This window comes from Exophiala mesophila (assembly GCF_000836275.1).
Source record: "Exophiala mesophila strain CBS 40295 unplaced genomic scaffold supercont1.6, whole genome shotgun sequence".
In the NCBI taxonomy this organism is placed as follows: Eukaryota; Fungi; Ascomycota; class Eurotiomycetes; order Chaetothyriales; family Herpotrichiellaceae; genus Exophiala; species Exophiala mesophila.
In genome coordinates, this window is record NW_015622509.1 from 2,877,396 (window position 1) to 2,904,128 (window position 26,733).

At 50.4% G+C, this 26,733-nt stretch overlaps 8 protein-coding genes across 8 annotated transcripts; 6 read left to right on the plus strand and 2 right to left on the minus strand.

The window, feature by feature from the left end:
* Positions 1–506: 506 nt before the first annotated feature.
* PV10_08890 (calcium-translocating P-type ATPase, PMCA-type) lies at positions 507–4,353 on the plus strand (the record flags this gene model as incomplete). The annotated part of the gene is made up of 2 exons (XM_016373976.1): positions 507–557; positions 619–4,353. 2 exons carry the CDS (start codon positions 507–509, stop codon positions 4,351–4,353), a joined length of 3,786 nt encoding a protein of 1,261 aa, XP_016220887.1.
* Positions 4,354–4,519: 166 nt separating this feature from the next.
* PV10_08891 (uncharacterized protein) lies at positions 4,520–4,867 on the plus strand (the record flags this gene model as incomplete). Its single annotated transcript, XM_016373977.1, has 1 exon — positions 4,520–4,867. A coding segment is annotated over one exon (348 nt), but the record flags the coding sequence as incomplete, so codon positions are not given.
* A 5,242-nt stretch (positions 4,868–10,109) lies between these two features.
* On the plus strand, positions 10,110–12,811 carry PV10_08892 (uncharacterized protein). The gene is made up of 2 exons (XM_016373978.1): positions 10,110–11,900; positions 11,964–12,811. The coding sequence occupies exons 1-2, from the start codon at positions 10,245–10,247 to the stop codon at positions 12,213–12,215; spliced, it is 1,908 nt and encodes a 635-aa protein (XP_016220889.1). The 5' UTR covers positions 10,110–10,244; the 3' UTR covers positions 12,216–12,811.
* Positions 12,812–15,024: 2,213 nt separating this feature from the next.
* On the minus strand, positions 15,025–17,298 carry PV10_08893 (uncharacterized protein; the record flags this gene model as incomplete). Its single annotated transcript, XM_016373979.1, has 4 exons — positions 15,025–15,099; positions 15,154–15,858; positions 15,906–17,105; positions 17,158–17,298. The coding sequence occupies 4 exons, from the start codon at positions 17,296–17,298 to the stop codon at positions 15,025–15,027; spliced, it is 2,121 nt and encodes a 706-aa protein (XP_016220890.1).
* Positions 17,299–17,696: 398 nt separating this feature from the next.
* On the minus strand, positions 17,697–18,618 carry PV10_08894 (uncharacterized protein). Its single transcript, XM_016373980.1, has one exon. It carries the CDS (start codon positions 18,422–18,424, stop codon positions 17,819–17,821), a length of 606 nt encoding a protein of 201 aa, XP_016220891.1. The 5' UTR covers positions 18,425–18,618; the 3' UTR covers positions 17,697–17,818.
* A 969-nt stretch (positions 18,619–19,587) lies between these two features.
* On the plus strand, positions 19,588–20,636 carry PV10_08895 (uncharacterized protein). Its single transcript, XM_016373981.1, has one exon. The coding sequence runs from the start codon at positions 19,626–19,628 to the stop codon at positions 20,610–20,612; it is 987 nt and encodes a 328-aa protein (XP_016220892.1). The 5' UTR covers positions 19,588–19,625; the 3' UTR covers positions 20,613–20,636.
* Positions 20,637–21,401: 765 nt separating this feature from the next.
* On the plus strand, positions 21,402–22,890 carry PV10_08896 (uncharacterized protein). Its single transcript, XM_016373982.1, has one exon. It carries the CDS (start codon positions 21,581–21,583, stop codon positions 22,589–22,591), a length of 1,011 nt encoding a protein of 336 aa, XP_016220893.1. The 5' UTR covers positions 21,402–21,580; the 3' UTR covers positions 22,592–22,890.
* Positions 22,891–23,111: 221 nt separating this feature from the next.
* Positions 23,112–26,294, plus strand: PV10_08897 (uncharacterized protein). Its single transcript, XM_016373983.1, has one exon. The coding sequence runs from the start codon at positions 23,528–23,530 to the stop codon at positions 24,635–24,637; it is 1,110 nt and encodes a 369-aa protein (XP_016220894.1). The 5' UTR covers positions 23,112–23,527; the 3' UTR covers positions 24,638–26,294.
* Positions 26,295–26,733: the final 439 nt, after the last annotated feature.

The following is a 26,733-nucleotide window of genomic DNA, read 5'->3' on the forward strand; positions in this document are numbered from 1 at the left end:
TTTATTAAACAACTCCTGGGCGCTTCTCTAGACCGAAGAGGTTTACCGCCCGGTTGTTTTTCAACTGGTCTCCTTTTTGATTGGTCAGACCCCCGTTGCCTAGATGGACACCTCTTTGCACAGCCCCCTGGCCAAGAATTGACCCCAGCATACTTTCGCTGACCTCGACTCCTCATGTGTTGCCCCAAAGGAGCGTTCAACATCACGTCCACAAATTGTCATCTGTTGCCCAAATCCTCCATTTGACCTTGAGGCATTGCAAAACCTTCGTTTTGCCAGCTGTGTTGTCCAAGGGCAACTAGGCCTCCGTTATATACCAGAGAGCGCCTTGCATCCTCCTCTGGTAGGCGATTTCATTTCAGCCCCTGGACCTCGCCCACGTTGTTGTTGTGATCTGGATAAACAAGGCCAACTCTTGGGACATGTTAACCGCCGTGTCAACGCCTCGAGGCTCTGTTTTCTAAAGTCGGCCATCTCTACATCTTTGAATTAAAACAACACCCACCATGGGTGATACCGCCAGTTCTGCGCCCCCGCAGATTCGACTGGACACGTCGGTGAGTACTCATCTCCCTGAGCACCATGCCCAGCCATGTTCCGAAACTGACGATTTCCTAGAACGTGTCAGAGCAACCAGAGCCATCATCGTCACCCATATCACCGGGAACAACGACACACAGAAGAGGTCTGAGTATATCAACACCTCCTCAGACCGCCATCGATGAGGGCTCTTTTCTGTCTCCCACAACTCCAGACCGGAAACAGCAATTCGATGGATCGACGTTGAATTCTCGGTCTGGGTCCATTCAATCGGGCCCAACTCGGATTCGATCGAACTCGGGCATGTCGGCCACTTCGAGCGTCACTTTTCATTCCAAGACCAGCCTCGAATTTGATTCCCCCGAAGATGCCTTACGACCGGACAAGGGCACCGAACGGGATTTTGACGACCGAGACTCTCCATTTGCCTTTTCACCCGGGATGCTCAACAAGCTCCTCAATCCAAAGTCATTGTCAGCATTCAAAGCCTTGGGTGGTCTTAGAGGCATCGAGAAAGGTTTGAGGACGAGCGTAACTGCTGGACTTTCGACAGATGAAACTCGGCTTTCAGGTCGAGTATCTTTCGATGAGGCTACCACTATTTCCTCCGAAAAGGGTTTCTCAGATGTTCCCGTCGCTGAAGAGGATCCTCCTGTCTCGGGACAGGCGAGCCAAGTACAGGGCCAATTCGAAGACCGAATACGTATATTTCGGGACAATCGCCTACCGGAGAGGAAACCAGATGGGATTCTGCTGCTCATTTGGAGAGCGTACAACGACAAAATCCTCATTCTTCTCACCATTGCTGCCGTTGTTTCCCTCGCCCTGGGCATTTACGAAAGTGTCTCGGGTGAGTCTAGCGTCGACTGGGTCGAGGGTGTGGCTATTTGCGTTGCCATCATCATCGTGGTAACCGTAGGCGCTGCAAACGACTGGCAAAAGGAACGCCAATTTGTCAAGCTCAACAAGCGGAAAGACGATCGTGAGGTCAAAGTCATTCGCTCTGGCAAGTCTGTCATGGTTTCAGTTCACGACATCACAGTGGGAGATGTGCTTCACCTCGAACCAGGGGATGCTATCCCCGCCGATGGTGTCTTTATTACCGGCCACGGTGTCAAATGTGACGAATCATCGGCTACAGGTGAATCAGACCAGATGAAAAAGACCCCTGGAGATGAAGTATGGCTTCGCATCCAGGATGGCACTGCAACTGCAAAACTCGATCCTTTCATCATCAGTGGATCCAAGGTTCTTGAGGGTGTCGGCACATATCTTGTCACCAGCGTCGGGACTAATAGCTCCTATGGAAAGATCTTGATGAGTCTCCAAACCGACAACGACCCTACACCCTTGCAAGTTAAACTTGGAAAACTCGCCAATTGGATCGGTGGCCTCGGCTCAGCTGCTGCCATTCTACTCTTCTTCGTGCTTCTCTTCAAATTTGTGGGTCATCTCAACAACGACCCACGACCGAGCCCGGAAAAGGCACAAGAATTCCTGGATATTCTGATTGTTGCAATCACCGTCATTGTCGTCGCTGTCCCGGAAGGCTTGCCCTTAGCGGTTACACTAGCGCTCGCCTTTGCAACAACCCGTATGCTGAAAGAGAACAACCTCGTCCGCGAACTCCGCGCTTGCGAGACGATGGGCAATGCTACAACAATCTGCTCCGACAAGACTGGCACTTTGACACAGAATAGGATGACAGTGGTTGCAGGCACGCTTGGAACGACAGACAAGTTTGCGTCCTCACACTCGGAGGAGAAGTCTGATGCCATCAGTTTTTCGACCATGTTTCAAAAACTCGGGCCCGAAGTCAGGGACCTCCTTCGTGTATCACTTACTCTGAACAGCACTGCTTTCGAGGGAGAAGAGAATGGCGTCGCGACCTTCATTGGCTCGAAGACTGAGGTCGCGCTGTTGACTCTGGCCAAAGAAAACTTGGGGCTGGATAATCTCGCAGCGGAACGGTCAAGCTACAAAGTCAAGCAGCTGATCCCTTTCGACTCGGCGCGCAAGTGCATGGGTATTGTCATCAAAATCAATGGCGTATATCGCCTTCTGGTCAAGGGTGCCGCGGAGATTATGCTTTCTCATGCTACCAAAACAATCTCGAACATTGCCGAAAAGCACTATCACGTCGATGACCTCACCGCCGAAGATCGTGAAGCCACTGCGCAGACTATCGACCAATATGCCCAGCACTCTCTCCGGACCATTGGTATACTGTACAAAGACTTCCAGCAATGGCCACCTGTAGGCGCCAAGACGATGGAGGAAGACCCAAAGATGGCCCAATTTGACGACATCTTCAACGATATGATCTGGATCGGCGTCGTTGGAATTCACGATCCTCTTCGTGACGGTGTGATTGAGGCTGTGTCTCAATGCCAAAAGTCTGGTGTGATTGTCCGTATGGTCACTGGCGACAATATTACCACCGCACGTGCTATCGCAATGGACTGTGGCATTTTACGTGAAGGCGAAGACACCATCGTTATGGAAGGGCCGAAATTTCGACAACTGTCGGTCGAGGAAATGGACGAGATCCTTCCGCGTCTCCGAGTCCTGGCGCGTTCATCCCCCGAAGACAAGCGGATCCTGGTCGGCCGCCTAAAGCACCTTGGTGAAACTGTTGCTGTCACTGGTGATGGTACAAATGACGGACCTGCCTTGAAAATGGCCGACGTCGGCTTCAGTATGGGCATCGCTGGTACCGAAGTTGCCAAAGAGGCATCGTCCATCATCCTTCTCGACGACAATTTCTCCTCTACCATCACAGCCCTTATGTGGGGAAGGGCAGTCAACGATGCAGTCAAGAAATTCTTACAATTTCAAATCACAGTCAACATCACCGCAGTGGTTTTGACCTTTGTTTCTGCCGTCTCGAGTGAGTCCAACCATTCGGTCCTGACCGCTGTTCAGCTTCTCTGGGTCAACCTAATTATGGATACCCTGGCAGCACTTGCGCTTGCCACGGATGCTCCAACTCAAAAGATCCTCGAAAGGCCACCACAGCCTAAATCCGAGTCGCTCATCACCATCAACATGTGGAAGATGATTATCGGCCAAGCCATTTATCAACTCGTCGTCACCTTTACGCTTTACTTCGCGGGTATGAGGATCCTGAGCTACGAAGGTCCACAACAACGAACAGAGCTCGACACAGTCGTCTTTAACGCATTTGTGTGGATGCAGATCTTCAACGAGTTCAACAACAGACGCTTGGACAACAAATTCAACATCTTTGAGAACATCCACAAGAACTTCTGGTTCCAAGGTATCAACTGCATCATGGTTGGAGGTCAGATCATGATCATCTTCATTGGTGGGCGAGCCTTCAGTATCACCCGCCTGAACGGCACTCAATGGGCTATATCTCTTTTGTGTGCTGCTCCCTGTTTGCTGTGGGCGATCTTGGTCCGCCTTTTCCCCGATGCTTGGTTTGCTGTCGTCTTCAATGGTTGTGTGAGCGCACTAGCTTTCTTCCTCCGACCAATCTGGAAGGTGATGCACATCATCTTCCACCCTGTCGCGGAGGTTTTCCGATCTGCCAGTCGCTTCATAAAGCGACAATTCCGCAAGAACAAGTCAAACGAAGACGAGAAGCCGGATGTCGAGCGTCCCTCGTCGAGTCTCACAGGTCGTCAATCTCAGGGCGTGGATGAAAAGACCGGCGTGCCTTCGATGCCGACCTTTGCAGCATCCGACCCCACCAACGTGAGCCCGAATATTGAGAGCAACAATGGCACAAACGATCACCATGTGAGCGACATACCCGTTCCCTCCGTTTCTGTTACAGAACCGAAATGAACGTTGGAATACGTACCAACATCAAAGAACATATCACTTGGACTCGGCAACCGAAAGTCCAGACCGCACCATTGCCACAGGTAAACCGGAAATATCAAACTTGGGTCGCCTTGCACAGTTTGCCGAAGCGCCCGTCCTTGGGTCTTAAACATGTTGACCTACGCAGGCATGTCGCGGAGAACGTCAACCTGCGGGGAGCTTCGAGCCAGCGCGAGCCCGCTACCTTCACAGAGTGATCGTTCTCCGCGATTTCCAGGTCTTCAAGACTGCCTGTGGCACCATCACCCAAATGACTAGCGACGTCATTGAAGACGCCAAAGTCATAGAGGTTTGCTCATACCGAGCACACTTCTCCATCTACCCCTTCGACATCCCGGAGACTGTCATCCTGCCCGGGGGAGAAGGGCGGTTCAAGCCAACCCGAGTCTGCGACCATCAAGAGAGTGGACGAAGGAAGATCACCATCGTTCCATGCGCCGATTCATCAAAACGCATCCAACGAATCACGATGTAACATTACTCACCCACGGTAAAAGTGGGGCTAAAGATGGCGTTCTAGGTTGAGAAACTGGAGAGAAAGAAAAGAGCGAAATGAAGCCACGAAATGGGACTGGTCGTCGCAGAGACACGGTAGCCAGGTAGGAGTTGGCTTCGAGGAGTGTTCATCTCGTTATCTTTGGCATCATTTCGATTATGTTTTGCATTTTGGGAAAATCTCACATCAGATAAACCTAGCGGGAGTCGGCGTACGATGTTTCTGGGACGAGGGTCCACGTACAGAATGACCCTGGAGGCGGCCGGCGTTTGATTTAGGCGCAAGGGCGGACGGGAATTGCGATAGAAAAAGCAGAAGATGGAGTCGGAAGCAAAAACATTGGCGTTGTGATCTGGAATTATCAAGATATGCGGTAGATATGCAGCAGGAAAATATGTAGTCATGCAGAAATGGATGAATATGCAACGTCCCACAAAATTTTCGATGCCCCTTGCGCACTCAAGTGAATGATGGTCGCAGACGTACTGAGGTATGCCTCTTTGATTTGCCACCAACAACGATTTGTGGTAGCTACGACAAACGAGCTCATGATGCATTTGTGGAAAGAATCGAGGGAACACGAGTGGATATGCGGTGCAACGAAATCTAAATGCAATGAGAACATCTTCAGGGTTTTCATTGGCACTGTATCTGGATTCTGTACATAGTTTCCATGCCTTGCCTGTGGTAGCCATGGCTTCTCTCGAGCTACAATTTTCGCCGTCGTTCCCAACCTGAATCTGCAAAACCCAATGCTCTTGATGCCCAAGCGGTGTATAATGGGGCGCAGGTTGTGGCGGTTGAGCTGTCGAACGATAGGTTTGGAGATACAAACGTCAACAGCGATCCCACTTGATGGGTCAACCCCAGGTGTGAGGCGACCAATCCGTAAACAGCAGTGGTACCAGAGGGAGCATCGTATTAGTTGTGTCTGGACCCGTCTTCTGGTCGGTGAAATAGATTCGGACCAGAGAAAATGCATGAACTCGCGCCTCGTAGGTGAAACAATTTTAAGGCGACATCAAAGTTCCGAGCTACCATTCCAGCACTCGATAGCATCAGAAAGATTTTCAGGGGCTTGCGCACCACAAGGAGAGCGGGAATAGATGGCCCTGAAGGTGTGATGTGAGCAAAGCGAGGCGCACATTTGTTGGTCCTCATCATGTTGCCTTTTCCATCTGTTAGTCGATCTTACATCCTTTGTGATCACGGCCAAACTCCTAGAGGATGAACCGAAACAAGAAGAACCAACTATTGGAAATCCTTTTGCCTTCTGTTCCTGTTGTGTTTTCAGACCCCGCTCAACCTCGTATTGGATCCATCAAGCCTTTTGTCCACCGCTAGTTATTATAGGCATAAGCATACCTCGCTCAGCCACTCCACCAACAACTGTGTGGCGTGCAGTTCGCAGCATCCCACCAGTCGAACTGGTTTTTGGTCGAACGTCTTTCGATGCGCCTTGGAGCCATACAGCAGGTATCACGTAACCACTGACTACAGCCCTCGCTAGAGAGCTCCAAGTTCCAAAAGATTCGCCGCAGCAACAGAATGTCTTTGTCTTTGGGGAGAGTCTGGCCTTCGGGAGCTAGTGGTGAGTCGAAGCGGGTCGCATTTCATTCAGCTAGCCATCGTGCGCAGAGGTACGGAGTACACATATTTTTCAGCCTGCGCTTACCTCGGGCAAGACTCTGCAAGCATCGTAGCAAAGACTTGGCAATTACTTACTGTCTCTGCATTTCTGGATCACTTAACGCGGTATCATGAAATTGGTGGATGGGGCGTATGCCATCTCTCAAGATTGGCAATGTCATGGCATCTTGAATATATAGTGTCGATCGACCGTTAAAAGCACACAGCAACACAACAATGAAAGGATGATCTTCAACACTTGTCTTGGCATATATAGGTTATGGTCCCATCACGAGTGGCACCAGGTCCAGGCTATGTGAGTAAAATGAGCAATGTCGTCTAGGAAGATTATGAGGTCCAAGCACCATGATGGGATCCATTGGTCAATCATCTGGTCAGTATGTAAGAGGTGCACTGAGATGATGACTGCTGTCGCAGCAGCCTTGGCATCAACATGTCAACGCCCTGCTATATTTATGATTGACGGCGGACCGTGCGTCGTGGAGGCAGATGTCCACTGCGGCGGCGGGGCCTGTTGAGTCAAGCAAAGTTGTCGGGAGTCTGTGCGTCTTCAATCAAAGTCGATCAGTATTTATTGCTCTTGACAATGAGCCCAGCCACACGACGGGAGCTTCCAGACGTTCGAGACGGGCATCGTCATCGGCGTTGTAGGAGACGTTGTTGGCAGAAGCAAAATTTGACCCAGGGCATAAGATACCAACCGCAGAATGGGAAATAAAAAATTGAACTGACCGCCTTGGGGCTAAAGTCCACCGTCGACCTAGAGGTCGACAGACAGCAGTGAGAGGCCTCCAACAACATGAATCATCATGTCCTTTGACGGCAGCAAACGGGCACCGAATGACACCAACTTGCATGCTTGGCGACAATCATAAAGGCTTTCGTTACCATATCATATGACAGTTTGATGCATGCCAAGTCAGCCATCAGTCGGCCTTGACGCCGTGAGTCCAGGTCAGTCAGCCCTTGACCGTCGACTAGTGGTAGATATACGGAGTAGGCATGGATAGAATAGGGCCGTGCATTGCTCCGCCGACTCGGAAGGCAGCAAGGGACTTGCAGTGGCGGTGGAAAACGGCCCTAGCCAGAGGGATCGTGCGTCTCAAGCCCACGTGAAGGACGCCCGGGATTGCGGAGAATAACAAGCGGCATGTTACACGAGCCCATAGAGACCCGTGGGCCGTGGCACGTTTGGTTCTTGGATTTTTCTTCGCACCCGTCCTTGCAGAAAAACAAGCAAAATGGATGGAATATAGCAAGAAGTTGTGGCAATGTCTCAATGCAAAAATACCCCTCTGCCCCAATCTCTCGTATACGGAGTCCTGGTTGGTGTGGCTGAACCCCTATAAATAGCAAAGATGCGCTAAACAAGCGAGCGTAGAGCCGGAGCAGAGGGCCAATGAGAAGCGTCAATAAAGCCTTGGCATATCCACTTAGAAGGCTGCCAAACATTTTGAGACTCACTTTTCGCTTATCAACTGACACGCAATTGGGCTGGACTTGCCCACGAACCTTCCGTAGACTGTTGGGCTTGCAGAACCAATGCATGCATTTCCTTGGCCCGACGACGAAGGAGAGATAGTAACAAGATGCGGGATGACATGCACTCAAGCCTGGGGCGGTCAAAAAATACAGTGATCCTTCCTACCAAGGACAATCCAAGAAAATTGTTTGCCGTGGGATCCATGACAAGAGAATAACTGCATTCAATGTCGCTCGTATAGAAGCGCCATGTAGTGGGTGTCACTTGCATGAGAAATGTCTTGCTCAACCCGCCACCCCACGGCACGCCACTGCAGTTGAAGATAGAGTTATTTCGGGGTTTCCACGGTTTCTCATGTGCCCCGCGTAGGCCACCCACTATGGAGTACAGTGACAAGAAAATCAAGTCTCTGGTACACTGAGAACGGGGCAGGTCGCAATAACTCCAAGAAGTCCCAAATACACGGTCAATCGTCAATAGTCGTGTTGTATGTATGCAAGCTTGTTTAGGTGGTGTGAACTTCTTGGCTCAGCCGCAACATCGCCACCTCTACTGTAGGATTCCCACTAGAGCGGATGTTCCTGCAGATGTTGGGTTAGGTCAGGTCCTGGTTCTAATCCTAATATAGAATTCACAGAGCGGAGGGTGGTGTGCAAAATCAGTGGACAGGATACCGTCAGACGCCTTACCGAGAGACCCAGTCACGCCAGTTACCAGCACCACGATGCATAATGGCGAAAAAGACGGTCAACTCAACGAGGAGTGGAGTTCCATTATGGCCCTTTCGGCTGGCAGAAAAAATCCTTGGTTTGGCTCGGCTTCTGCGAGTTCTACAGCACAGTACAACCCTAAAAGTCTCCAGGTGGCCGATCAGGCGGCCTCACTGGATTGAGAAAGGGTCCTGGGACCACTGTTTGGTTCGGCGAAAATGTCCCACCAGACTCCAGACCATCCACCTGATGCGACACCTGCCCGCAATTCCAGGGCTACCGGACGATGGTCAGCGAGACACCAGCTAGTGCCGACTGCGATGATTGCACTTCTGTCCCCGGGTCTTTTTGAGAAAGGTGGGAGTAGATGACGAGATTGCGATATCAGATCGTGCATCCTCGAGCCTGGTTTGGCGTGTGCTTGATATGCTAGTCAACAGCCCGAGGATTGCTTAGAGAAGGAGAAGATTGCTTCCACAAGCGACCCATCCCACCAGGCTCTCCAATCACCAGTCAGTCAGAGGCCCCCTCGGCCTTTTGCCAAGGTTAGCGGGTCGGTTGGTCTCCTGGTCGTCAAACGCTATCATCTGTCTTACCCTTGGCGGAGACCCACCACCGCCCCCTGACACTCTCTCCGAGCACAACATTAGGCCCAATGCCTGGTGGTCCAACAGTTCACCAGGGCACGGTCGCTGGCTCCATCCACACCCTCGACTCCCTCCAAATTTGGGAGAGGCACGAGAGGGTCAAAGGCCTGACGAGAAATGGTCCTCGCTCCTTCGTCAATTTGCATCACAACAAAAAGCCGGGGCCATGACGTTTGCTTGGTTTATTGATTGATTATTGCGACGACCATTTACCCAGCCAATCTGCCCATGTCAATCAGCGGGACTGATCTTTGATTCTCAAGACACCAGCCCAGCCTTCTCTGTCAGGTCTCTGGTCGCTGGTCGCTGACACGCGGGAGATGGCAGAGTTGAGAATACGGAGTAGTGCTGCTCAGCCTGTTGTGGTCTTGGGCTGTTGCTAAATTGTCGCGGGTTTTCCGCTTGGAACGAGGCGGGGGCCTGTGCCATTGGTTCATGACTTCCCACGCGATGTCGTCTGGTCTCCCCAAGCTACCAGGGCTGGGGCGGAATCCTTGTCATCTTGCAGGGATCCATACGCTAATGCAAACTTAAACAACGGCATCGTGGCGCCGCAAATCCCCTGCCTCCTTGTCACAACTCAAGCCCAGTCTCATCTGGACTCTTTGGACAGATACAGCCGCAAGGACCGTTGCTAGTCCCAGTAATCTTGTCAGCTAACCGAAATCGTTGCAATGCTGTCCTGGGAATCCTGGATTATAATATTCACCCCGACCTCGACCTTGGGGTTGCATACATCTTCTCCTGTATTCATTGTCGTCCTTTTGCCATACATTACTTGCAACTTTCCCCTTCCACCCTGAAGGGTTCACTCGCTTTCTTCTCTGTTGCATATTGTTCCTCGTTACATATTATTAGTCGGCACGATGGGTGTCTCCAAGCTCATCGCTGCGTTTTCCTTACTGTCACTCGCTGCCTTCTCCAATGCCGCTCCTCAACCGAGAGCCCTTAATAAACGCGCCGATGTCGTTCCCTTCGAAGTCACACTCACCGAGGAGGACTACTCACCAATTGGTGGAGCTGGTCGCCCAATGATCATGATCAATGGCACCTTCCCTGGTCCTCAGCTGAAGGCCAAGGTCGGCGACCAGGTCGAATTCCTCGTCCACAACGAACTTTCCGAAGCGACAACCATCCATTTCCACGGTATCGTGCAACAGGACACTGCCTGGTCCGATGGTGTCCCAGGTCTTACCCAGTCGCCCATTGAGCCTGGCGAGTCATTCCTGTACAAATGGACTGCCGACGCCTCAGGTGTTTACTTCTACCACGCTCATTTCCGCGGCCAGATCCAGGATGGTCTCTATGGTGCCATCGTCATTGACCCTGCGGATGACGCCGAGAAGCCTTTCCACTTGATTTCCAACGACTCTGCCGTGGTCAAGCAAGCCGAAGAAGCCGACTTGAACATCGTGCCCGTTTTCGTTTCTGATTACAACAGACACACCTCCAAGGAGTTCTACGAGTACCAGACCTTGGCCAACGTCGATATCGCTTGTGCCGATGCCATCATTGTCAACGGCAAGGGTTCGCAATACTGCTTGTCGCGTGAGGAAATCACCGCCTACACCAACCCCAAGGTTGCCAACTTGTTGGCCGCTGTTGACCCACCTCAGCTGACCGACAAGGGCTGCCTCCCTGGTAACTTGCCCGCCACTCAAGGAAACTTCACCTTCAACCTAGCTGCGATCCCCGATGATGTCTACTCCACGTGTGTGGGATCTGAGGGTGCCTTGGAAATCATTGAGGTCGATCCCGCCAAGGGCTTCGCTGCTTTGACCTTCATCAACCCCGGTGGCTACGAAATCCTCAAGTTCACCATCGATGCTCACAAATTCTGGGTCTACGGCGCTGACGGTGGATACGTTACTCCTCAATTGGTCGACCAAGTCGTTGTCAACAACGGTGACCGATACTCGATCCTGGTTCCCCTGGACCAAAACCCCGCCGACTACTCGATCCGTGTTGCCAACAACGGTCTCAACCAGGTCATTAGTGGCTTCGCCGTCATGAGCTACAAGGGATCGTTCGGAGCTGCCAGCGAAGACCCCAATGCTTTGGCCAAGATCAACTTTGCCGGTACCAACTTGACCCAATTGGTTTCCTTCAATGACAACAAGGCCGCTCCTTACCCACCATCCGTTCCTGCCCCAAGCGCCGATGTCACCTACATCTTCAATATCAAGAAGCTCGGCCAACCATTCGCTGCCTACGACTGGACTCTCAGCGGCGTCAACGCCTTCAACGCCAGCTTGGAGGAGGTTGAGCCTTTGATCTACCAAGACCCCAGCGACATCCCCACCACCGATCTACACATCAAGACCACCATGGGACAATGGGTTGATCTGATTGTCAGAACTCAAGGCCCTCTCGCTCAACCCCATCCTATGCACAAGCACTCCAACAAGGCTTACGTTCTCGGAAAGGGAACAGGCCCATGGAACTGGACCTCCGTTGCTGAGGCTGCTGAGGTTCTCCCCGCTGGCACCTTCAACTTTGTCAACCCTCCTTACCGTGACAGTGTACGTATTCCCCAGACAACACATCTCAAAGCCCATGCAGAAAGCTAACTTTCGTTTCTCTAGTACACCACCACTCCCGCCGAGCAAAACAGCACCTGGATGGCACTTCGATACGAAGTCGTCAACCCCGGCCCATTCTTGTTCCATTGCCATATGCAAACCCACATGAGCGGTGGTATGGCACTTGCCTTCTTGGACGGAGTTGATCAATGGCCAGAACTGCCCGAGGAGTATGCCAACGGCGGCAACGGCATTGGAAACTCATCGACGCCCATGAAATTGAAGAAGAAGAAGAGGACGCACCCTGTTTCATAAGTTGACGAAATGTCTCCGCATGCACGCATACAAATCATCTATCACACATCTTTTCTGCTGGATGTTTTTGTTACATATGGGCAGGGAATTGATACCAAAAAACTTTCTGGTTTGGGGAAAACAGAAAGTCGATTTTGTCCTTTGATGCATTATTGAGCCCTCTATCTGGGTCTGAGTGCGTGTGCATATATATTAACGACGGCGTTGGGATCTTGTTCCCTCATATCTATTATAATTATTCCCTTGGATGCTCTCCCATTCATTCAATTCTCTCCCAACTCCGTCAAACCAAGGCGGTTCCCCTCTCCTCTTTTTCCTTTTCGTGTTGGGAGAAGAGGGTGGCCTGACTTTTCACTCGCCCATCTCGCCAGTTTCTGCGAATATATGCCTCATGTAATCATGGATGACCCGGGCAGATGTGTGGATATATGGATGAGCCCGTGACGAGATTCAATAATAATCTACCCTTTGCATCATTCGAACTAGAATCACGAGAAAGATCCTAACACACCTGCCGCAGTTCTCGAGTTTTTGTGCCATTTGCCAATGCGACCTATGTCACCGACCTATTTGGATTGTGGAGGGTCTTGACTAGATGGTGCAACGGAGCACGACATGATCGATCTAGATCCAGCAGGTGGCATACTGGGGAAGAGACGGTTTCAGTCCAGTATACTTCCGAAAAACCTGTCATTTTCGTTCTATGCAGGGCACAAGAACGCCACGCCATCAATGGTAGATAATTCTCCGATCTACTGACTACATACTCCGTACTTTACACAACATCATGGACTTCATGGTGTTGGATGTGTATGTGGACAAACAGAAGCCATTCATCTACCTCATAGCCTTGTAGGGTATTGCTAAACAGATGATGAAATTTGAAAAGAGACTGCGGCATTTCACGATTCTTGGCCAGTGTCAGATTGTCTTTGTAGTTGCTCGTCTTACGTACAAGGAAGGTCCTTGAAAAATGTACCCCAGGTCTCGTGGCACGAGGGCAATTGCGGCATTAGTATGTTTGAGTATGCGAAGGTGGATGTGTGGCTAAAACCTCATACTTAGGCGCCTCGGGCTACCTTACCTTGACCCCAACTTTCGACGCAAAGGATAGGATTCCCCGTCTACGCGTATGGCTACGACTTTTTATTCTGGTGTTACACATTGGCAGTGTCATGCGCGTTTGACGTTGTTGCAGTTCATTATACCCTGCAGGCTGCAAGTGTTCGCCATGGCACTCGAGTAGACACATATCCGTACATACGTGTGCCCATCAACTTGTGTTACCAACACTATTGGGAGGACAAGTCGACGGCCGTATCAACAGCCTACGACGCGAACCTCTAAGGACCTAGCTGACTTGAACACTGTAGCATGATCGCATACCCAGATGCTTGCGATGATTGTAAGCTTCACACGTGATCATCCTCTGTCCGTGACGTGATGGGCCGAAAAGCAATTTCTCCTGAAAATCCTTCTTTACTCCCGTATTCGCGACTCCACCAAACACAGAAGTATCCACATAGAGCCTAACGGGTCAAGGTATACCCCTGTTGTTTATTCTGACAGCACTTTCGCTAACATCATTGATGCGAGCTAAAATTCTGAGGCCCGGCTTATCCCCAATGTCAGTGCATGGGTTATGAAATTGCGCCAAGGGCGCTTTTTCTTCCTTATTCAACCAGTACTGTCGTTCTTGATTCGCACGACACTTCTGTCTTGGGTGCTGGTTGCCCTACAGATATGTAGAAGTCGGGTAGTATCAGGGCACGGCGCATTCCTATGTCCTAAAAGTAGGTAAAAGGCACAGAGAAATCACGCTTCCTGCCGAGTATCGCGAGCCTTGCTGCTGATATATTGTTGCGATTTGCACCAAACTTTGGTACAGAAATACTATCTACCATCGACAATACTCCGTACTCGGTAGACAGCCAGTGCACACACTCCATTCACAGTAGTAACTAGCATAGCTAAATTAGTTAGATTACCCATGGCCGTCACCCGATCTGACGAGATCAATCGGCAGTGTTGCATGCAATCTACGGAATACGACCTGCGATCATCTGCCATTTTCAATCTGGGTATAAACCCTTGGAACTCGTCTCGGTACGCTTTGGTCTGTTTGCTAGACTGCACGCTATTCTTTGGGAACTGAACCACCCCTAGAGGAAACTGGGCGCCGCCAAAATGCTTGGTCGAGTCTTGATTCTTCGCTTCTGGTCTTGGTATGATCTAAGTCCAGAATCCAGAAGGACGCCGTGGACGCCTCCCCGTATTCCAGCTTGAAGCTAAGGCCCACACCCACGCGTTGAGTGATCCAGACATGGAATCTAGAATGGCGCCGTGTCGCCGTCTGGACCTTGTGTGGCTGCCACGATGAAAGAAAGTCGTCCAAATACTGGCTGACTTGATGAAGTCTAATAAGTCACCCCTTTCGTCAACATCTGATACACCATAATTCAGAACCACCAGTCTACCTGTAGTATTAGTGCTCGACTAATCACTATGCGAACGACTATCAAAAGCCTCGCATCAAATTGCCTGTAAGCAAATCCATCCATCTGAAATACGAGCGCCATTCGCTCTTCCTCTGCGCCGCCCTCACATGGCCTGCGTGTCACGTCGCTGGACGAAGCAGCTGGTGACAATAAGCAACCTCAGAGTTGAGAGAGACTTGACTCAGTCTCACAAATGTCAGCAGGCCAAGTTTACTTCGGTAGCATTACTTGTAACCTGCTCTTGCATGCCCTGAAATTCATAGCCTTGATTTCACCATCCATCCTCGACGCGTTGCGACACATGCCACCATTCATCCCATTTCATCCCCTGGTCTCCTCGAGATACCGTTGAAGGTTGAGAGGTTATGAACTTCCATGTACTTAAGCTGTTGGTTCAACATTAGAGGTGATAAATCATTGTGTGAGAGGATTGCACCTACCACTTCATTCGTAATTGCGCGGTTTTGCACCTTCCTCGGGCATGACTTCCAGTACCTGCTATCCAACCCTAGAACTGCCCCGGCTTCTCTACGTATACGGCGATAGTTCAGCGTCGGCCTCGCGTCAGTACCAAGACAGGCCACCGTAGCGTCTCGCAGCGCCGCGAGGATATTTTCTTGAGAAGGCATCGACCCAGTCTTATTCTGCGAAGACTTGCTTTCTGCGGTACAGGTGGGAGCAGCAGGCCTCGCTACTGTATCTCGTGCTGAGACCTCATCTGCAGCCGATGATGCCATGCCAACTGACAAGAGCCTCTCACCGCCATCGGTCGGGAGCCGAGATCGGATCTTCAGATTGACAATATCATTTCTGACGATAACGGCCATATCATTGTGGACGTCCAAGATTCCCGGAGGCGAGAAAATCAAGGCTCGACCAGTATTCAACGAAGCAATCGTCTGAAAGAGCTCTGCGTTATGCTCACTGTGCAATCGAACACTAGCGACCTGCTCAGTGAGCGTCCGATACCAGGTTGGCGAGTTAAAGTGATGTAGAATTGTGACGTCAAACAACTCCAAAAGTTTGGGAGATAATGTTGGCTCTTGGGCAGCGACCATCACCCGTGTCGCAAGGTGTGTCTGATGTCGAATGATTGAAGCAACCTGCTTGGTGAGTCTCTCGGCTTCGCCGCTCTGAGTAAGGTACTATATATTGTCAGTCTGACGTTGTCACTCTGTGGATCCTAACTCACTCGGTCAGCCTGATCCAGGGCCACGATTCTGCCACATTCGCCTCTCTTCTCCATGAACAAGGACAGACATTGTGCAAACAAAGCACAAGCGTCTCCTTCATTGATGAACGGGCAGGTGAGATCCACGATCGTCAAAGTTCCTGGGGCAGGAGTGAACATGGTGTCCAAAACGTCGTTGGCGTCCGCGCTTTGATCTCTTCCAGCGAGGAATGTTTCAATAAGCTGCAGCCGGAGGCTAACCACGCCTGCGTCCATCCGAAAAAAGCCTTTTCTTTCCAAGCGTGCGGTGAAATCAAGGTAATCGAGGCCAGCGCCTGGACCCTTCTCGCGAGCTATATCGCGTAGAGTCTTGCACAAGACTTCCATGCAGAGCGGGATCTTGTCGATACCATCCATTGTCATGAACGACATGATACTAGCGACTGTCAAGTGGGACTCTTTCATATACAGAGGTAGAACTTCTGGTTTCATCCCGTTCTCTGCAAGTCCTGGCAGCCCTTGATACAACTTCTCCATCTCAGTCAAATGGCTGGGCGAAACCAACACGCGAACTGGGACACCTAATGCACAGAGATAGGCAGCTCGACAGAGTTGCGTTGTGGAAGAGCTTGTAAAGCGGTCATAGTGAAAGACCACACCTGCTAGCGGTGTGGGATTTCTTCCCGCTGGAGAAGACTTCAGGAGTGAATTTTCCAGAAAGCATGCGAGGGTGTGACTTTTGCCAGAGCCCTGGGAGCCACAGATGAATGCTGACCAGGGTGCATTTGTATTGAAAAAGATCAAGTCTTCATCCGGATTGTGTGGAGGACATGGACGTTCAGCCTGACGGGTGGCAGTATTTTTTCGTACGCCCAGCAGACCAAAATGTGGAAATGCCACTAGATCAGACGACCCAAGAGCTTGCATTCCCCGTCTCTTCAGTGTTTTGCGTACATCATTCGAGAAGAATGGAATGTTTTTGAGATATTGGAAGACCTGTCGATTATCCAGACTTGCATTGAAGTCATATTCGTCAGAGAGATCGTGGGTTTTGCCCTGCAAAAGGCTTTGATAGCCAGCCATTTCCTCAAGAGAGCCACTGGTTTGAGAGTCATTTGTGTCGGCGCTTCGTGGATCTAGGCGAGGGCCCAGGCCAGCATTTGGCAACGATCTCGCACGACGACGAGTTCGGCCTCTGGAGCGAGCTTGGGGTTGCTTGCCCTATCGAGTTGTTAGCAGGGGTTTCGGTGTCGTGAGCAGATAACACTGTTACAGAATACGCATAGCGATGGGTACCGTGATGAATCATTGTTCCATGGGATGTTGACATTGTGGAGGTACCGGCGGAAGATTTCGAGATGCCTAGAGGAATCTCTTCCTGTTTGATGGTTGGAATTGTTGCACCATGTGACATCGTCAAGATCAGACACGCAAAGGAAAAAAGCCAGGCGGTGTAGAAAGAGGAATAAAGGAATACCGTGAGTGAATAGGATACGGGGCAGAGAGAATGAAAAATAAGAGAACAACCGGATGAATTTGATGAAGAGTTGCAGTGGTAGAGGGAGAACAGAGAGTAGGAAATGGGAAGAGGTTTTGCGTGTGCGTGTGCGCAGACGCCGAGAAGTGAGGAAATGGTGGTTTCCTAACATATTCTGCCAGATCTCCTTCCAGGCGCGTCTTGCCAGGCAGTCCCTGGCGCTGATGGCAAGTCAACCGTCAAAGGATCATCACGGCGTGTGAGTGTCACAATTGCAATTGTTTGAAACAAGACCCAACATGTGCGAGATATCCACTAGAAGGTGAAAACGATTGAGATACAATGCGATGCTGGCAAAGTAAGATCAAGGGTATCAAAGGGTCAGGACTCCAACTTATAACACAGCATCGAGGGCATTATGGCAGCACACTCCTTTTTCCCTTTATCCAGATCAATATCATTCATGCGCGGGCGCAGGTTCGCTGCCCAGCCCTTGTTGAGGCACACTGCTTCCCAGATTACCGACACCTCCTGAATGAGCACCTGCTCCTGTGGATGCACCCTGATCGGCATATGTAGTATTACCAGGTAGTCCACCGGTAGTGAGTGTGTTTCCATTTCTAGTTGTCGTTCCTTGTTGATTGAATCCTCCAGAAGGGTAAGTCGATACATCAGATTCACCAGCTGTGGCACTTGAACCAACACCAGACTCAGGTGCCGGCTCGGTACGTTGTGTCGACCTCATAGCCGTCGCCTGCGCCGACCCTGTATCAGAAACGGCTCCAGTCACTGGAACATCTCCATCTGTGGACGTAGATGCATCCGTGGTGGTGGGTACTTCATGACGGCTTTTCCTGAAGCGAGTATCGGCTTGACTCATGTCTGCGATTCCTCTCTCTTTAATGGCTTTGTCCTTGGCCTCGCCAACTCCATCCTGGAACGCCGTGTCGACGGATTCGTTGAATTGGCCACGTAGAGCATCGCCGGCGCCTCGGATGCCTTTGATGGCTGACTTGACATCACCGAGGATGCTGCCTCCTTTAGGCTGTCCACTTTCTGCCATGACTTTATGGTGTCTGGGAGAGAGTTAGAGTATGAGGAATAGGAATGTCTGTGTGCGAGTTAATTGATTTGGATGATGAAGGAGATAGGAATGCGATGAATGACTAAAGAGCAAGTTTGGTGCTTTCAAGACGTTGCATGAGACGATTCGCTTTTAAAGATACCGAAGGTATGACGACAGCCATGACATTGAACCCTACCTGGGTACATGCTGTTGCACGGATGGGCAGCCATATTGCCAGTGCAAGTTTCTTGGTGGACGAGAACGACGCGTGGACCAGACGATGTCATCAATGACATGTTCATCAATGACATCTTCCAGGAGAAAGCGGAGGAGGTCTTGGCAGGCACACCCGGAAACTCTGCCGAAGGTCATGTACGGAGTACAGATCGATTACTAAGCCCAGGACTGGAGTACTTTGGCACCAAATACTTCATTGCTGAGTCAGCTTCATCCTGATGTAGGGTCTATAAAGTTACCTTTGCCAGATGAGCCGGGTGCCAGAGAGTACCTAGTAGTTCTTAGAGCTCTGGAGACGACTTAGGTATAGTCCCAGTCACAACTTTCTGCGGAGGTATAGTCCTTAACCTGCAAGGATCCCCTTTGTAAGCCAGAGGACATTCGTGCCAACATATCAACCACAGTTCCGCCAAATCTATATATGTGCCTTCGTATGTAGTTGGATGGCTTGCTACTTGGTTTCTTCGAATGCCCAAGTCTCTCATGAGGTACAACTTGGTGAAGCCACATAGTTCTACTATCATGTACCATGGAATGTCCAACTAGAGCTTGTCAGGAAGTATCGTTGCCTAGTGTGGTGAGTTGAGTCTGATCAAACTTTTCCTCAACTCCGTAGCGCGTCATGTGGTGTACATACTGTAGACTGGTTGTTGCACATCATAGGTGAACCTGTTGTCTGGTGTTTCAGTAATGAACTAACTGAATGACTTCGCCTCGTCGTCCCATCCCACGATCAGAGGCATGGTCCACTTCCTCCATAGGTCAGATATACTTAAGAGGTCCCGTTCCTGTTTGCTTTCATTGTCTACCATCCTTTTCAAAATTCATTTAAGCGCTGAAGATTTGATCGTTGCTTCTCAACATGTATACTTGAGCGATTTCTTGTCAAGCGTTGTCATTTTCAACATCAGGCACTTGGAACCAAACCACCCCGCCATTCACCACCCTTACTTCCCTAGTCATGGCCGACACCATCCCTACTCGACTACTCATCATCTCAGATACACATGGAGAGGACTTCGACTCCAACACCAGGCCACAACAACGGGCTGATGTCGTCCTTCACTGTGGCGACCTGACAGACGGATCCAAGCTAGAAGAATTTCACACCGCGCTCAATATGCTTCGGAGCATCGACGCACCCCTCAAACTCATAATACCTGGGAATCACGACTTTACAATGGACCGCGATGCATTCACGACAAAAGTGGCAGAAGCAAAACAACCCTTAAATCCCGAACTTGTTGCTCAAGAGTATGGCAGAGTCGGACAAGCACAGCAGCTGTTCGATGACTCCAAGGACGAAGGTATCGTCTTTCTGCACGAGGGTACACATCAATTCACTCTCAATAATGGAGCTATGCTGACCATTTATGCAAGCCCATACACTCCAGCCTTGGGTGCATGGGGTTTCCAATATCATCCCAATCACGGCCGTCGCTTTGACATCCAGGGGGGCACAGACATTGTCATGACTCATGGCCCGCCAAAAGGGATTATGGATTTCACTTCTAGTCGTGAAAGGGCGGGCTGCACTGACCTTTTCGCAGCTGTTGCCCAGGCCCGACCTCGAGTTCACTGCTTCGGCCATATTCATGAGGGCTGGGGCGCCAAATTGGTCACCTGGAAAGACAGCGGCATCAACGAACCCTCTCGCTTCACATCGATCGACAACAACAACTCTTCCGTCATCGAAAACCTCAACACACTCAAGAAGATAAAATTCGACTCTAACGACATTGTGGAGGAAAAGCAAGCAAAGGTGGAGCAATTAAGACAGCACAGATGCGCATCAACTAGTCACTGTGCTCAGGATGAGTATCCACTTGTGGCAGGCAGTCAGACGCTGTTTGTCAATGCCGCAATCATGGGAGATGGAGATGTTGTACAGAGACCCTGGCTCGTCGACATTGAATTGCCGAAGCAAGGAGGGAATGTCGGCGACTGAAGGCATCTGCAGCCAACATAGAAAGGAATATACAGTAGTATAAACATGACAAAATTCATTGGCTCGTTCATCAAGTGGTCTTCGCGAAGCATACCAGATAAAGACTAGAACTTAGTGCTTAGTCCCCTGCTGATGGGAGAAAAGATGGATGCCTGACGCGTCCCTATATTCAACGTTCCAGACTAGACTCGTTACGGTGGTGTCTTGAGGACTTCCGAAGACAAGGCAGATTTTGAAATTCTCCGAACCAATCGATATCTACGAACAGCTCCCTATTAAGATTCTTCAACATCATCATCGGCACGGTCCACCAAGTCGCTGCTCAAATAATTTTATGTCATAGGAAAGAATAATGTAGAAGCCTGCGTATCTGCCAATCGACAGTGTCCGGGTGGGGATCAAAGATGATCCGGCAATTACTATCATCGATGACACGACGAGGCATTCACGAGGCTGATCCTGATACAGTCCACACGCAGTTTGATTTGACTTTTAGACTCTCAAGGGTTCCCGGGTGAAACGGCACGAATATCCCAAAGTGCGGTAGGTACGCGAGATGTTGATCAAGCCATCTGACCCTGTGTGCCTGTCTACTTGCGGGCATGCTGCAATCTTGCGATCGTCTCCTATTCAGCCAATTGTGTCACATCACGCTCTGGCTCGTATCGGGCAGCCCTGTAATACGTCGTCGCCTGCGCAAGGCTCATTCCTGGCATGATTCGGTGACCCTGTTGCTGCAATTTTGACTTTGAATCTGGTCTTCTTCATGTTCTACACTCGTGCACTGAAATAGAACAAACTTATTGTACCTACTTCTGAAATTATGCTGCCTGGCGTGGCAGACTATTTAGAGCCATGCTCACCCGAGAAACAAGCATGATAGACAAGTCTTACATCAACATCACAGTACCCACTTCACCAAGCCTTGAGTCCTAGACCAGAGCCCCAAGTCTCACAGATCCACCGCCATGGTTCACCCTGTGGAAGGCTCCTTCTACGTGTACGCTCCTGTCAAGGGCCCGTCCATTGCCTTCGCAGTTCTCTTCGCCATTTCCGGCGTTCTACACATCTGGCAGAACAACCTCAAATACAGGTCATGGCGTATTGGCCTCTTGCTACCCTGGGCAGCCATATTATTTGTGGTCGGCTTCAGCATGCGCGAGTATGGAGCATATCATTATGGTAACATGGGCCTATTCATCGCCAGTACTGTTCTTCTCTTTGTCGCTCCACCGGTCTACCAAGGTGCCAACTATTTCATCTTTGGCCGTATCCTCTATTACCTTCCCTATCTGTCCCCTCTGCACCCTGGACGAGTGTGGACAACGTTTATCACATTAGACACCATAGATGGGATTCTGGCAGGCAACGGCGCTGCAATCGCCGCCAATCCAGACAACAGTCCCGGAAAGCTCAACACGGGAAAAATTCTAGTGAAGCTGTCACTGTTCCTCCTGTTGGGCATGTTCCTCGCCTTTCTGGCGCTCATTGTTATCTTTCACCGACGATGTATCGCTGCAGGGGTGTTCAACCACAAGGCCAAGGTCATCATCTATGAGCTTTATGCATCGAGCTTCCTCATTCTTCTTCGCAACTGTTTCCGCACCGCCTCCTTCTTCTACCCCTGGTACTCGACGGCTAACGGAGAAGAATGGCCCTTCTGGGTCTTTGAGGCCGTGCCCATGCTCATCAACACCTTCCTGTTGAATGTCTACCCACCTGCCAAATATCTACCTCGAAATCATAAGACCTACCTCGCAAAAGACGGCGTGACCGAGCTTGAAGGACCAGGCATGGTCGACAAGCGACCATTTATCTACACCCTGATCGACCCCTTTGATATCGGTGGCCTGATCACCGGCCAGGACAACAAGAACAAGTTCTGGGAGAAGGATGGGATAGGCGGTCCAAAAGAAGAGGAGCAAGCAATACAGCATACTACAACTCTAGCAGGAGAAGCAGCGAACCAGAAGGTTTGATTCGGGTATAAATGGGATGAGGCAAGTCTTTGTTGAGAATTTTGTCTTGTCTAACTAGACATCTTTCAGAGAGGATGGAAAGGAACTCGGCCTATGGAGTAGGCACACCAGCCCTGCTGGCTCCTGCCTGATCTAACTCCTGCCCAGGTGCAATTGTTGATGTATTCTAGGCAGGGACGGCCTAACAGTCTTGAGAGAGAAAAAAGATGTGGGATTCGTTGTACTGTGCATCCTGGTGTGGTTCTCACATAGCATCGGAGGTAGCGTGGTAGTCGCATTTTCTTTTAATGCATTGCCCTGACAACACATCTCCTGTTGACCAGGCAAGAGTTGCAAACATAACTTGAGTATTTGGTGACAAGTTTTTGGCTTAGGCATCAACACGTGAACACAGATGAGGCATATTATTGATCACGTGGCTCAATATAGTCGCGTGACTTTAAACCTCGGTTCAGGTGAGGCAGTTGACTTTCGGGACACTACGCCGTGTCGACGACAAACGATGAAGCCGACCATAAACCCTAGATCATGTATCACAAGTCACATCCGTCTAACCGATGGATATATCTTTGAGAATCATCGTCGCTTGTTCTGCGCTCTTATAGAGAAAATCATGCCCCATCAGAGACCTTGATCTACATACAGTACATGAAATCGGTTGTCCTTCAAAGTATGCTGGTGTTTGCGCTGCACTTTTCATCCTCCACAATATCAGGTTCAGAGCTCGGTCAACAGCAGATTATCCACTTTCTCTCACCGAATTGAAATCCCAAACACTGACCGTGACTGAGTCATTCCAGAATCCCAATTATTATCACACTCGCCAGCGTGTTTAAGTTGTATCAATTGTCGTGGGGTATTGTGTTTGGACAGTGACATCATCCTCGCTTAGGCTCTGAGAAGGGTTTGTCTTCAGCCGTATTGTTATCCGACAACATGCCACCGAGCACAACCAACGGCACTGCCGCAGATGCGGCCGAGGAGTATTTCCAGACCAATCCTCCGCCAAAAGCGTTGGCCAGCCATCAAGCTCTCGCCCGCGAGTTTGTTCAGTATCATCATGAGACAAGTCCGGGGAGAAGGATGGTGTTAGTGACATCGGGTGGGACGACGGTGCCGCTTGAGAATCAGACAGTACGATTTATCGACAATTTCTCGGCTGGAACTCGAGGTGCGACTTCGGCGGAATATTTCCTCAAGAATGGCTACGCGGTCATCTTCCTGCACCGGCAATTCAGTCTTTTGCCGTACTCACGGCATTACAGCCACAGCACCAATTGCTTTCTGGATTTCATGGACGAGGACGGACCAGAGGGAGGCGTGGTGGTGCGCAAGGAGTATCAGGAAAAGATGAGGCGGGTGCTGGAAGAGTATCACTACGCTAAACAGAACCGTCTGTTGCTCCTGCTGCCCTTCACCACGGTGACGGAATATCTCTTTGAACTCCGTGGTCTCGCTGAGATCATGCGTCCGATTGGTAGCGGGGCATTGTTCTATCTCGCAGCCGCCGTATCAGATTTCTTCATCCCACGTGAGCGGATGGAAGAACACAAGATCCAGTCGCGTGAAGACAACACAGGAGGGGTGGGTTCGGGCAACAGTCGGCAGCTGGTCATCAACCTGGACCCGGTGCCCAAGTTTCTGAACAACTTGGTGCAGTCATGGGCACCGACGGGCAGTATGGTGGTCAGTTTCAAACTGGAGACGGATCCAAATCTTCTGGTGGCAAAGGCCGAGCAGGCCTTGCAACGGTATCAGCATGACTTGGTCATTGGCAACCTCCTCACCACCCGAAAATGGGAAGTGGTGTTTGTCACTCGAGATGGCGGAGAACACTGGATCCGGGTACCCAAGACGCGCAGATCCAAGAGTTTTTCAGGTATTGAGGCCGACATTGGCACGGCTGAACGCAAGCACGAAGAACATCATGTCGATCTGGAGGGAGGTAAGGTGACCGAAGGGATGGAGATTGAAAGCCTGATCATCCCCGAGTTAGCCTATCTACATGGAGAGACGATGAAGCAGAGAGCAGAGCAGAGCGCGTGAAAAGTGACTGAATGGGTTGGAAAAGGAGGATGTTGTCCAATTCAATCCGTGGACTAGGCCTTTCACAATCATTAAAGGTGGTGATGGACCCTGGCATGACAGGGTGATCGATGGTGGGACGATTGACAACCGTTGGAAATGTCCGTGGAGGTATCGTTGTAGTGGATCAGATGTTACGTTTGAGCCTAATTATCTCTCCAGGATACGATTTGGCCGGCTTCAGTAGCTGTCTTGAGCCCAAAGTACAATCGTTGCCGACTGCCGCTGGTGTCCTTGACAAGGCGAATGGATGGGATTATGCACAATAAATACAATGCTTGGTAGCAGAGGACGGGATGAAACTCGTGCACAAGTACATAAGGACGTGATCATTTCCTCACTCACAGCGAATTTGGACGGCCAGAATAGGCGAGGTGTGCCTGGGCAAGAGCCCGAGGCGCCCGAGGCCCTAAACGGTGATAGACTGGTACGGGCTTTGCTTGTGTGCCGGGCCCTTCAACCCCGCACCGCGCCTAGATTCCCAGTAAGGTAAGGCTCCCGTTCGCCTGGGTTGCGCCGTTACCGTCTGCAGCAGTGCAGCCACAGGCAGGGCATCCAGCACTAATAATAACAGATCGATCTCCATGGTCCGAGATCGATCGATCTCATCTGAGATGGTTAGCTCGCACAATACGCACACTGAGGATAGGTTGTTTTGGACAAAACGCACTGTATATTTGAGCAGCATCTGTCATTTAGGCTGAATGAGACTGACTTGAAGACTTTCGCTAGATCAGTGGGTGGTGAGTGGCATAAGGCGCGATTGTCATGAGGTTTCTGGTCGTTGACGTTGTCAAATTCCCTCGGCCAGGATGGTTAGATGCATCTTGCACAGTACTCCGTACTTACCTAGAGAAGAGGTTTGGCGGTCAGAAAACTCACCGAGAAAGTGTGCACGGCAGCTAAGCTTGTAGCTTGAAGCCTACACAAGCGGGAGGCCCCTATGCCCCTCTGGCCCTCTGGCCCTCCACCCCATCCTTACCTAGGTATCTAGGCCGATCCTTCACCTCCAAGCCTACCCCCTCTAGCCTAGTAGACGGAAGATTTGGAGCAGCAAAGACAAAGTCTCGGTGGCGTGTTTTGGCCAAACTCATCCCACCTGTCAGGTTCTGGCGATCGACCAGTGTTGTGACAGCTGGCGCTTTATCAGCCAGTTGGAAGACACACGGAGAGAAAGTCGTCCGAGATGGGATACGAAAATGTCAGTTCCATGTCAACTTCAGTTTGAGAGAAGCCATGCGATTGGAGAGCAAGGCAGGTACAACGATCCAACCACACCACCACGATGTAATAATGAGGAAACTACGACTGACTGGCAGTGAGTGCCTGCGTACGACTAGTGGAGAGTAGACTGCTAGAATTGGTGCCTGCCCTACCCTCCATCAGCAGGCGCATCGAAAACACACTCAACAACTTGAATGTACCTGTCGCCCGTTGATGGATTTTATTGAGTTGGACTTGATGATACTAGGTACTACCTATGTACCTTGTTCAACGACAGGATTTGAATGATTGACATATATACTTATGACGTTTTGTTTGTTTCCGCCAACCCCTCCTTTGCTTGGAAGTTTTGAGCTACCTAGACACACACCTAGACTAAAGTACCTGTCGTGCCCTGTCCAACTTGGTGACCATGTATGTACTGATAATCACACTCGGTGTAAATTCCATCCATGCGCCGTCAATCCAATTCTTGAAACTGTGTCTCTGACCAGGTTTTGGAATCTCTTTCTCGCTAACCCTTCCAATTGAATTGTCGTCTCCCCTCACAACTCCATCTGCAAATTACAGTCAGTCTATTGAGTCTTCACACTCCCCAATCAAGGTCTCTTGCTTCGTCCAACAGGTACTCTGATCACATCCTTCCTGTGTCCCATGCCATTGTCACTCATCTCGCTTATTTTGCTCGCCTACGTCTTATCTCCCTGTTCTCATTTGGCCCGATCTGGCACAAACTAAAGTGCCGCTCGTTACAAGCTTTTCTCTGTCCATCTTCTCAACCTCGTTGTCCCATTTTGTCCCTCATTGCCCTGTCCGTGTTCCCCTAGCAGCCA